Source organism: Zosterops lateralis (assembly GCF_965231275.1).
Source record: "Zosterops lateralis genome assembly, chromosome: 1".
Classification (NCBI taxonomy): Eukaryota; Metazoa; Chordata; class Aves; order Passeriformes; family Zosteropidae; genus Zosterops; species Zosterops lateralis.
Genome location: NC_139762.1, coordinates 23,077,467 through 23,089,915, shown reverse-complemented (window position 1 = coordinate 23,089,915; position 12,449 = coordinate 23,077,467). Strand labels below are relative to the sequence as shown.

The 12,449-nt window shown below is 41.8% G+C and overlaps 1 protein-coding gene across 1 annotated transcript in view; it reads right to left on the bottom strand.

Annotated features, from left to right (window-relative positions):
- ZNF804B (zinc finger protein 804B) overlaps window positions 1–12,091 on the bottom strand; it is a gene marked incomplete at its 5' end in the record, with an annotated part of 225,290 nt that extends 213,199 nt beyond the window's left edge. The window contains one exon of the mRNA XM_083869659.1: window positions 11,780–12,091. Coding sequence (XP_083725785.1) covers window positions 11,780–12,091 — 312 coding nt within the window. The remainder of the gene's footprint in view (window positions 1–11,779) is intronic.
- Window positions 12,092–12,449: the final 358 nt, after the last annotated feature.

Sequence of the window (12,449 nt, the reverse complement as noted above, 5' to 3'; positions counted from 1 at the left end):
TCCAGTCAGCATATGCATATCACATTTACTGGGAATCCTTCTGTCAGGAGCACGAAATAGATTTGTAATGGGATTTCTGATGAAATCCAGCCACTTCATCTGATCCAATCACCAGACTGCTGTCAGGATATCCAGCCACTACCCTTCAATCTTCAGAAGTCCCAACACCCCAATATACTGTCCTATTTTCTGCAGAGCTTGATGGAGCTGGAGCCCAGGCTGCACTTACTCCAGTAACTGAAAAGAGCCCAGAAACAGGTTCAAGCACTAGTAGTGCCATTAATTCTGCTTTTTTTCCTTTATGCTTCCCAATACAATTTTGACATATGACACCCACCATTCTCTGAATACACAGTTACAGTTTTGGGAACAACGTCTAAGCGGTTTGCCCTGCAGGTGGTTTGCAGTTCCATACACGGGTAGGATTTCAAAGCCAGTTGCAAAATGAGGCTTTTACCTGTCACTGAGCAGCTCATCAATGCTGTTAACCTCTCTTGGAATCGAAACTGCATTGATGTTAATGTTTCTGCCCTATCCTAGTTCCCAAACTCTCTCCAAGAAATGTTTGGGGCAGTGTTAGTTGTTCAACAGCACAAACATACTGGAAACAACACTCACTATTTCATTGTTTAGCTGATTAAGTCCCTGGTGTTGTTTACTAATACACTCACACTGCCTTTGAGGATCTGAGCCTCAGTGCTTTCTGTAGCAAACTCATTTACTTTGCAATTAACCTCCCTGTTCACATTTACTGTACCCCTTCCATTCCTCTTGCCAGTAACTCCTGAAAACCGAGTTCCTTCCACGCCTGTCAGCTGTAATGCCTACGAGTCTTCGTTCACTGTCCTTCAGAGCAGAGGCAAGGATTCACATTTTTATTGTTTGTTTTCCTCACTATGAAGTAGTGTACAATTGCAGTACTAAATCACTGTATTTGAGGGCTCATTCTTAATATGCAGATCTTATCAAAATATATTAGTGGCATCAAGTAGAAAATTGACACCTTTATGTTTCTTCAGATACCACATATCCTTTTTAACTATGTGAGAGAGTTGAACCCTACAATTTATTCTATAGTATGTTGTAATCAGGAGCGTCAATCTTTTTAGGGCTGTCTAATGCCTAATGCCTGCAGTCACCATCCTTATTAGCCAGAGGTTGGAAAAATAAACATAGAGAAGTACCCTAACAATGATAAAAAGGAACATGTTCTTTTGTATCATATAACTTGAGCAGATATGCCTTTTTTCTGTAGGAAGAGGCTCAGAAATCTTTAAGTATTTAAAACACTTCAGCATAAGATGCTACAATTACTTAATCAGTTATAACTCTTAAAAGGCCATCAGGAAGCTCATTAGGGTTTCTGTAATGGCTCCCAGGGAAGCAGAAGGTCAAGATCTGAACTTTACCTGAGCAGACATAGGAAGAAAGGTTGTCAGTGACTCATCAATTCATGGTGATCTCACATGCTGATTATTTTGCTATGTTTGGGGGCATGGTTTGAGGTGGCTTGGGGTGTTGCTGAGTTTGCATTTTATTTTAATTATTGAAGGTTATTGTATTGCCTGGTACAATAATAAATCACAACAGTTAAAATAGTTTTTAAAATTACATATTTCAAGCACTTTTTAAATCATAAGTTTGTTCTTTTGACACTACTAGTCAGAACATCAGGGAAAAATATTACTACAAGACATATTTTGGGAAATTTTAGGGAACTGTATTTCATAGAGGGAGAGGTGTTCAATGTCCTTATTACTGAAGTTTACAGATGAAATCCAGATTTAAAAAGAAAGACCTTGAAAACTGTTTTCCTACTGGAACATTTCTAAGTCTACATATTCAGTAAGCCACATTCACTACAGCTTAAAGAGCAAGTCTTCAAGAATACACAGTGGAAACAAAACATTTTTGCTGCAGATTTTAATCACATTTCTCTGCCTTTGGTTTTTATTGACTGTGAAGATTATGCAAGCTCTGTTAAGTCATTCTGTACTTGTTTAAATCCCTTTCAAGGAAAGGAATTTTTTAACTTATTGCAATTTGCTGTTTATAATGATTTTACTGATGAAAACTGTCATGTATGCAAATCAACATAAATATTAAAAGGCTGATTCCACAACACACAGATATCAAATTCCATCACCTAAAAGTCAGTGATTCTTTGAGGTGAAGAAATAACAATATAAACAGCAGATAGCTGTCAAAAGAAAAGGAAAAAAAAAAATTTGTTGCTGTATTATCCTTTCTCCATTAAAAGTAATAACATGGCATATGAATACAACCTTGTATTTCAAGTCATCATATCTTCTTTATATAATAAAAAGCCCAGTGCACAGATTTATTAACCTAGCCAAAATGAAAGGCGTATCTTCCTCCACCAAGTGTTATCATTTCCAAATAAGACATGTCCTATAGGGAATAAATTTGAAGGTCATTTTTTGTTTATTTTTCAGGAAGGATTTACTTTTGAGATAAATATCCACAATATTGGATCTGTATTTTTTTAAGTCTAACTTATAAAAGATGCTTATTATAATGCTAAGCAATAAAAATTGTGCAGTATACCTACACAATAAGAATCTCCTGTTGCACATGGTATAGAATACACTGGTTATAAATAGGTCTTCAGCAGAAGATGAAATAAGTATAAAATCAGCCAGGTTACACATTCAATACTTATTTCAATGTAAATTTTGGTTTATAGGATATGAATATGTCTGCATCAAAAAGTACAAACCTGTGATTTTTTTCCATTATTAGTCATCACAAAAATTTATCACTTGCTCCCAGGAAAATATTTTTTAAAAGTGATGCCTATTTGTGAATAAGCAATATCTCCAACATTGTTTCTTATATTGCCTCTTTTCCATATGTAATAGCTAAGGATATATTTATTATTCAAACGAAAATTGAAATCTTTGTATGTAGTACCAATCTAATTTTTCTTTATTTGTCTGACTAAACTATTTTTTTTCCTATGGGTTTTGCTGTCTACTCTTTAAAATTATGTAAGTGTATATTGAAACATTAAAGAAGGGAAAAAATGCTAGTGTCCACCCTGTAGATGTATACAACAGAGCAGCCTGAGACTTCTATACAGGAAGAGCAGTAGTACAGCTTTGTAAGGACAGCAGTTAAGCATTCAGACAGTTTGGAGAAGCTGCATATGTATTCAGTGACATTTATAGGATGTTTATTTATTATTTGGTACACACAAACTATACTTGCATGCACATCACCTTGTGAGTTTGTTTTCTACAGGGACCTACACACTTGCATTTTTAGTTTCATTTCCTGAACTAGTCCTCAATAGCTAAGAGATATTTTCTGATCCCATTAGAGCAGGCAGCCACTCCCCGTGTGGAGATGACTCTGTGCCTCCCAGCGGCTGTTCAGCACAGACCTGTGGCCACGTGGGTTGTGGGAATCCTGGATATTGTCTTCGTACACCATAACGCCTCCCTGCACACAGGAGCCATCAGAGCAGCATCTGGAAGTAAGCAGTGCCTTTCTCACACTGAGAAATCCTTGTTATCATCCAGTCCACCGACCACTCGCCTTAACCAGCACTGGAACCACAATATTCACCAGGCAACCCATGCAAGGATCCTGCAGAGTCATTCTCTGTCAACCTGTACTGTGCCACCAGAAGCTTCTTGCATTCAATGGCAAGGGCTCATGAGCAGGCTTAATACATCAAGATCTTAACTCAGTTTTTCAGTGTCTAAGAAAGGGTGGCATAATTATACACATTCCGCTTCTTCTTAGATCTCCCAATAAAATCCATGGTCAGAGTTTATATATCTCACAGAAGTCATACTTAAACTGAAAATGTAATGATTAGCACAGAAAAATGAAGATTGCTTTAGATGAACAATTTGTACTGGTTACTTCTCAAACCCACAAAAGCTAATAAAATTGGAGCTGTAAATATGTGAATATGAAAACTTTTCTTTGAAAAAAATACTCAAAACCCCTTAATAAGGGCAGACTCTCTGATCATAGTATTCATACAGATTTCATTTATAATTTATAATTTTAACCCCAAAATACAATCTAGCAAATATTGTGCTATCAAAGGGTGTATTTTAGGGAACTCTCTTCTTACTTTCTAATCTAGTTTCACAACTAGATCACATGTTGTAGTCTAAGTTGGAAATGAGGGCTGCAGATTTACAGCTGATTACAACTGAGAATGTTCACAAAGACACCAAATACAGCTCTCTAGTTCAGTCTGACCAGAATATTGATAGACTATTTCTGTTGACACAAAAGCACTAAATCTGCTTTAGAATGGATTCCACAGAAAACATCAATTGAAAAATTGATATCAACTAGAGCTGATTAATGTCTGAATTGTTTCAGGGCTGCATGCAATCTCCCAGCAATAGATCTATTTCTTTACTTGAACCAGCTTGCCAATTATCATTATGCGTAACTATGAAACTGGGACAAAACTTTGATGATGTTTACATCTTATCTAGTATGCACATAAATTTAGTCTAGTATTATAAAAAAAAAAAAAAAAGAATAAAAAAAGAAAAAAGAAAAAGCTGTTGTTAAAGCTGTCTGTGCCCCTTATCACTGGGCACAGATCAGTATGTTCTGCACAGTGAAGAGCATTTTCAGGTGTACCTACTCCATGACTAATCTTGGTACTTGAGCACTGCAGTTGATTGTATGAGACAAGTCATGATATGTGCCCACACAAAACACAGAAATGCAGGACTGAACTTTAGATATCTGGCTCTAATATAGCAGTAGCCATATCACCTATGCAGATTATCAACATAAATCATTTTAGTACTGTTTATTTAGAGTTTGGAAGGTTCAAAGGTTTAGAGCAGAGCAGGTTGAATCTTCAAAAAACAGTGCTTACAACTGTCAATGTGGATGCTAAAAAGTTCTTTTAAAGGATCTTCTTATTGCTATTCAGAAAGGTTTACGTACACAGACTGCTGCATGCACATATGTTTGCAAATAGGCTTATTCTCCAGTGAAGACTGCTTAATTCTTGGGAAGGTCAAACTGGATTTTAATGGTACTGGATGTTATGTTGGGAATTCTGGTTCTTGCAAGTGCATGCATGCATCTGTACTTCTCTTTAGCATTAACTTGATGTTGTAATAAATTTAATTTGACCTTTTATGTAAATTATTCCTAATATTTTTTTTTTTACCATGGTAGGTGTACAAAACTTAGATACTAAGATCCTAACTCTTGAGCTCTAAAAGAGGGTTTACAGCTTATGCTCTGTTTTGTAACAAATGTGATACACTGCTTTTCATGGATAGGCACATAAGGAAGTAAAACTAAACCTCTCACAGTGTACTGCAGTGGCATTTTAAAATAAAAGTATTTCAGTAGGCAAATAAAAACGTATCAAATGTCTATTTTTTTCCGCAGAGAAGTCAACATTTTCCCCAGGACAAGTGAGTAAATTTACATTTGCAGGTAATGACTGAGTCTTCTAAAGTGATCAGCTGTGATGTAATAAAAAGACTTAACACAGGCTTCTCTTGCTAAATGAGAGAAGAAAAAAAAAAAAAAAAAAAAAAAAAAAACAAAAACAAAAAACCGCCCAAACCAAAACAAATAACAGAAAAACACCAAACTAAAGCAACAAAACAACAAGACCCTAACTAAAAAGTCCCAAACATTGCAGCTAAAGGCTATAGAGTCCACTAGAAAAAACCTTAAGTAGGGAAAAATGCCTGCATTCTTGCCAGCCTTTAAAAGCTTTCTTTTCCTTCTCCATTTAGGTATATTTTACAGGGGACTTTTGCAAAGCTTTGGTAGGGAGAAAGTATATTCAGATGATGAGGGTTTTTTGACCACAGTTTTCTTTCCAAGGAATCTAATCTCACACGCATGCATTTGCATAAATGAAGTTACTCAGTTTATTTAGTTGTAAAGTGGTCAAAATAAAACATTCATTTAGACAGAGGAAGGAACTGGAGCATCCTCCCCAGCAAAGCCAGGCAAGTGCTTACCATGGACAGCACATGTGGGCAAGAGTCCAGAAAACAGGGCTGAACAGGCAGAGGAGCAGCCTTTAATGCTTAGAGCCTGGGTATAGCTCAAACCACCATCCAAAGGAGCATCTGTTTCATAGTCACTAGGTCTCTACATTAATTTTCAAGTTTGTACACAGTGCAGAATTTAAAAAAGAAAAAAGAATAAAATAAGAAAATCCACTGAACTGCTATGCTCTGGGTGAATGAAATGCATTTGAACTGACAGTGAGAATGTAAATAGTTGCAACGGCAATAATTCTGGAACTAATGGACAAACAAGCATTGCCAAATGCAAAATAACAGAGAAATTGATCTGGGTTTATGAACTCACTTGAGCGACCAATAAAAATATTAGAATGCTGGAAAGGTGCTGTCAGACATAAAGCACCTGTTTAACATTACTGCTAATTGTGGGTGAAGGAAATGGCCCCAGCAGAAATTGGTTGAAGATGATTAAATTTAATTGCAATGCTATATACAAAGTGCTACCCACTCACTGAATTAGAATCAAAATATGCTCAGAAGTGATGCATTCCACCAAACCAGGTTTCATACGAGGCATGAGCAGCAAGGCCACATATGACAAAAAGCACAGTCCTGTTTTCTGGAAGTTCCTTCTGTCTCTCATACGTTGCAGAATTGCACAAAAAGCACTGTATCAGGAACCATGAAATCAGGAAATAAGGTCACTGTAAGGTGGAGTGTGGGAATGCTCATATTCTCCAGCACAGTGGAGGCAGGAGGGTTGGTAGGAAACACTCAGCCCACTCTGAGACACAAAGTGCCAGGAATCAATGAGATCAGAAACAGTTTAGCAGGAGTGCCTGCCCTCGGTCTGCGTGAGGCAGATACCTGCATAAGCCAGCTCCCAGTTTTCAGAAGAGTGCACAGAATCCCCCCTGGCAGGCAGCTACTTCTTCTGGAGGCAGCTGCCAGCGACTTTTGGCACAGGAAACTGAAAGTACCATTTTCCATCTTCTTTATGATTTCTCTCATTTTTTTATTTCCACAAAATTTTGTCAGGGCAGTTGGCGTTTTTTTCCCCCTCTTCCTTTTGTAGAGGGATTATTTATTAGTGTTGCTAATTGGTATATTATTGGTCCCTTTAGACTGTATTTCCTAACTTAAATTTTATTTTCTGTGCATTTTCCTTGTAATGCCCCAGCATACCCTTCCTCACTGCTTTCAGTACTGTTGAGAGTGCAGTCACAGTGCTAAAGGATGACTTGTTTATTCACAAGTTATTTGATCTTCCAGTAATCACCCAGATATATGGTGGATCCTCCTTTAACCTGCTGTCACCTAAACCGTATTTCACACAGTATACATCCATCAAGCCTTTAAATTGCTTTCTGACAACTGTGCATGGCACATGTTTGCCACTGCCTGGTGGCAAACACAACACTGTCACTTTGTGGCAGACTTGGTTATGCCAGTTTTAGCACTGATCTCAGGCAGATGGAGACAGCTGCCCATGCCATGGCCTCCCTGTTCCCTGTTTACAGCCCTCAGGCTCACTTAAGTTTTCAAAGTTGCCAAGTGCCTTGTGTTGTTATCTGCTTCAGAGAGTGCTAAGGTGCTACTCAGTCCTGGTTATACTTGCTTTAGTGCTAAGACAGCTTGCTTATGGCTCAGTATCAACTAAACCGTCATTATTTTCAAGTATCTGCAATGAACTTAATTAGATTGGAGCCTCTGGACATGGGGTGAGAGCCGTGCTTTTTCAAAGGTAACTCTGTGTAACAGAAAATAAGCCTTTCCTACCCCCAACAACCCAAAGAATTCAGGCAAGCACCAAGTGCAATGGAGCAGCTGCTTGACAGCTTTATTTGAAAACAGCTTAGAGAAGTACATGAAAAATACTGTATTCAGCTGAAGCTGCAGGGAACAACGGAAGAAAAATAATTAGCTAAGTCAGAAATTGGATAAGGCACTGGGTCTTCTGAGCCTTCTATTTCCTTTAAAATACAAAGGGATCTTTAAATACTGAGTAGTAAACGAGACTTTGTTTATATCTCATCTTAAAAAGCCACAGGCAGAACAGTGCACCCTAATAACATCCTTGGCTTAGAAATGATTCAGAAGCAAGGGGGCCATCTGCTGAATTCCCAGTACCATTTTCTGCTGAATCCTGGAAGTTTCTTTAAAAGTTTCACAGGCAAGTCCTTTTCAGTTTTAGCTTCACCAGGCTTGTGAAGCATGGCAGTAAACCTCTGAGCAGGTTGAGCTGCAGGTGAGTATGACAGCATTATCTACCATGACTTCAAAAAGTAAAACCAGTACACTGATCAGTGCCATCTGTTTGGGACTCAAAAATCCTGTAGACAATACCATCACTCTGAAGTGTAAGTAATATGTCTGTATCATAATGCATTTTTTTAAATAGCTATTTTCAGAGACAGTAAATTTGCTCATAATATGTTCCTGAATATAATTTTCAGATAAAATATAAAAGCTTAAAGCTAAAGCAAGCAGCTTCCTTCATTGGCTTACTGTCCATTATCCTTAGTAATGTTGCCATCATGTTCAAACTCAGCATTTCCCTCCCCATGTAACTCCATCAGACTCCACTGATAAAGGATTCACTGGTGACTGCTTCTAATTCCAATCTTTCTGAATTCATTACAACTAACTTCATGATATTCATAGCTAGTCCCTTCTCCAGTATGTAAAAGTGGGCAAAGGAAAGGCAAAATTTTTAAAGGATTTTATTACAACATCACGACAACTCCATCACATGCCCAAAGTTCTACATATCTTGTAGTTCTACATATCTTGTTCTCACTAGAACTGCTACAGCTAAAGGTCTCTCTGCATACCAGGAGGAAGGACCAGAATTGTTTCTGGCACAATAATAGCAAAGTATGCTAAATAAATACTACATAAAAACCCATACTGAAAAAATCCTTGTTCATAAAACCATGAAATTTGATAAAGGTATTTAAAATATTCACCACTGTTCTCATTTCTTAAAGCATAGCCTTAAGTCTACTGACATTTCATGGTCTGTTAAAACAGAACACTTTAAATATAGAAAGGTACATGTTATCCATTAAAGGCTACATAGACTCATGCATAAGATCACTCAGAGTATACAAACAGATGATTGTTTAATAGTACAAATGATAAAATCAAATCTTCAAGGATGCTTCCAATTCAACATTTTAAAAATGACGACTGCAAGATATAACTTGTATCTTTCAAAGTTATAATCAGGAAAGATTAAATAAAAGCACAGCACAGGGAATACGAATAAATGCCACTTGCCTAAGACTTCCTTTTTAAGTATTAGAAGAGGTCCCAAGTTTAACTCAATAGTTGGAGAGTTCATTTGCATCGTGTGGGGCATTTTTCATGTTTAAAACAATTTTATTACCTCAGTCATTATATTATGCATAATATAATGCATAATATAATACTAAATGCATATTGAGATATGCGTGACTCCCACATCCATAATGGAAAATGCATCCAGGTGGTGTTGGTTGCTGTTCACTGTTTCAAGCAAGAAGGATGTGGTCTGGAAAGTCATAAATTTGTAAACACATGCTTTCAGTATTTAATAGCAAACTATTATCCTCTGTGGCAACTGAGCATCCTTTACTCATCACCTAATATCTGAAGTTCCATCAAAACAGGAAAATAGCCAATAGTAAGTTCAAAATATCAAACACGTGAAAAGGTACAGAGCTACAATAACTCAGCATTAACAAAACTTTATCATGCACCTTTGCTCCCATGAGCTGTCCAACACTCCCTCTCCAAAGGGCTTAGCCTATGACCTCAAAGCCCAACTAGTTTTGAAGAGTAGCCACCAAAAAAAGGCGAAAGAAAACAAAGAAAAAAATTTTAAAAAGAAATTTATGTAAGGAAATAAAAGATTTCCCTCAAGAATTCAGAATGAAAGCTAAGGATTGTGAAACTTCAGTCCTTTCTGTAGAAGTTGCCCCAAAACATATAAAATGTACCAACTCCTAGTAATACAGATTTAGGAAACAAGATGTTCAGTCTTAGTGAAAGCAATACAAAGTGTCTTTGCTACTTTTTTCAAACTCTGGAAAGCTCACATGAAAGAACATTTCTGTGTAGTGAAAGAGACTTGAGATTTATTTTTGACTTAGTAGCTTTTTTCCTTTTCCACTAAACCCTAGATGGTTGGCTTAAGACTTAAATGCTTTAATTAAAACAAAATCCTTTAAAAAAATACACCTCTAAAGAATAAGGGCCATCAATTTTCATTGGTCTTCTTCTCTGTTACTTACATATGAACAAAAATTACTCCCACCCAGTAGCAGAACTATGCTTAAAATGACTGCTTGTTAGTGGAACTGTGTTTAAAATCATGATTTGTTAGTCGAGTCAGACAAATTTATTTAATGAAGTATTTAGATGGAGAGGAGTGGTATGGCAGTTAAAAAGGGAAAGAAATTGGAAAGTGAAGGATTTGGAACAACATTTGGAGGGTAGTATCTTCCCATTCTTCTGAAACTACTCAAATTGAATATCAGTTGTGAAAGTTCTACTAAATCAGAAGTATCTACAATCAAGCTTGTTCCCATTTTAGATCTTTTCCTTTTGACCTAATTTTGAACCCAGACCTCGGGAAATGCTGCCTGCATTTCAGGGGGCTCCACACACCCAAGTGGAAAGTGGCTCAGCTCCGTGGATCAGAGAACACACACGGGCTCAGCCAATGGGCGATGGACGGTACCTGCGGTTGTGTTACACTGACACGACAGGCACAGCAGTACAGGGAAGAGCCTGCAGGGCTCCATCAGAGGGCTGCCGCTCAACACCGAAGGGATTTGGGAAGCATAGTGAAGTGTGTGTCATTTTTGGTCATTGAAAGTCAAGACAGAGAGAGCAGACTTTAGTTCCCCAAAGGTATTTAGGAGGCAGGTGTGTTACACCCTGGCCCTGCCGGAGCCCGGGGATCCCACGGGCGGTCTCCAGGTGTCCCCGGTGCCCGTGCACGGCCGGCTGGCGGGGAGCGGCTCCGCACCCCCCGTCTGTCACACACTGACACCGCCACAGTGACACGGAAAGTTGGGTCGGCACTACGGGGGCTGTGACGGTACCAGAGCCAGCACGGAGAGCGAGGGAGAGGCAGCGGGGCATCCTCGGCTCCCGGGCCCCTGGGCTGGGCGGCTGCCCCGGCCCCGCTGCCCCCGCAGCACGGCCTCCCGCCCGCCCCTACGAAACGCCTTCAGCGCCCCGCAGACACCGGCTAGGGCAGCCCGACGGGTCTGCAGGCTCCGCAGGACCGCCCCAAACTCCCCTGTTCTACCCAGATGTCGGTCTCGACAGGTAGTTCACAACGCGCCGCAAACTCGCAATTTTGACAGACGAAACCACCAGGACGATCGCTTCCCTCCTCCTCCGCGACAAAACCTTGGACAAGGTTCTAAACCGCGACACCTGGAGCCGACACGGCGCCTTCCCCTCTACCAGGCTCCAACTTCTCACCAAAGCGTCGGAAATGAACCTGTCCCGGGCACGGGCCCGAGGCGCGGTCCCGGATAACCCCGGCTCGCCGCCCCCCGCCCAGCGCCGCCCCCGCCCCGGCCCCGCGGCCCCGCGCAGCAGCCGCCGGCGGAGAAACTTTTCGGAGCCGCCCGGAGAGGCAGCGCCCACCGCGGGTCCCGAGCCGCTGCCCACGCCCCGCGCCCCCCGCGGCCGCCCCCAGCGTGGGCATCCGCCCGCACCGCTCCTACCGTGCGGGGGGCAAGTGAGGGAGGGGGCGAGGAGGAGGCAGTTACCGGCGAGCGAGCGCCCTTCTTGCAGAGCGGTCCCCTGAAGACGCCTTTGATGCCGCGGTAGTGCCCGTTGCTGAGGTGCCGGGAGCTGATGACCAGGTAGCACGCCATGCGGGCCCCCCGGGCGGGCGGCCGCGGGCGGGGAGGGCGGCCCGGCTCCTCCGCGGCGGCGGTGCTGGCTCCGCAGGAGCAGAAGCCCGCATGAAGGAGCGGGCGGAACCGCAGCAGCGATCTCCCCGCTCCCGTCTCATCCAGCGCCCGGGCGAGCGCTGCCAGCAGCAGGATGCACTGAAGGCGGCGGCAGCCGGAGCACATCCGAGGGAGCGCGGAGGCCGGTCCGCATGCTGCTCCGCGGGCGGGAGACGGGCCGGGGAGAAGAAGGGCAGAGCGCAACTTGCACGGTCCGCCGCCGCTACGGCCCTTCCTCCTCTCCCTCCTCCTGCTCAGACCAGGCCACCCGCGGCCGACATCCTGGGGGGAGTTTCTCCGCGGCGGCCGCTCCCCATGGCTGTGCCCGGTGCCGGCCGGGGGGGGATGCAGCCGCCGCCGCGCACGGTCCCGCCGCCCCGCTCCTCCCGCCCGGCCGCCGCAGTCGGCGCTGCGCCTCGCTCACCTCCGCCGGGGGGGGGAGGCGGTGCGAGGGGGGCGGAGGAGGGGTAGGGCCGGAGCGGGG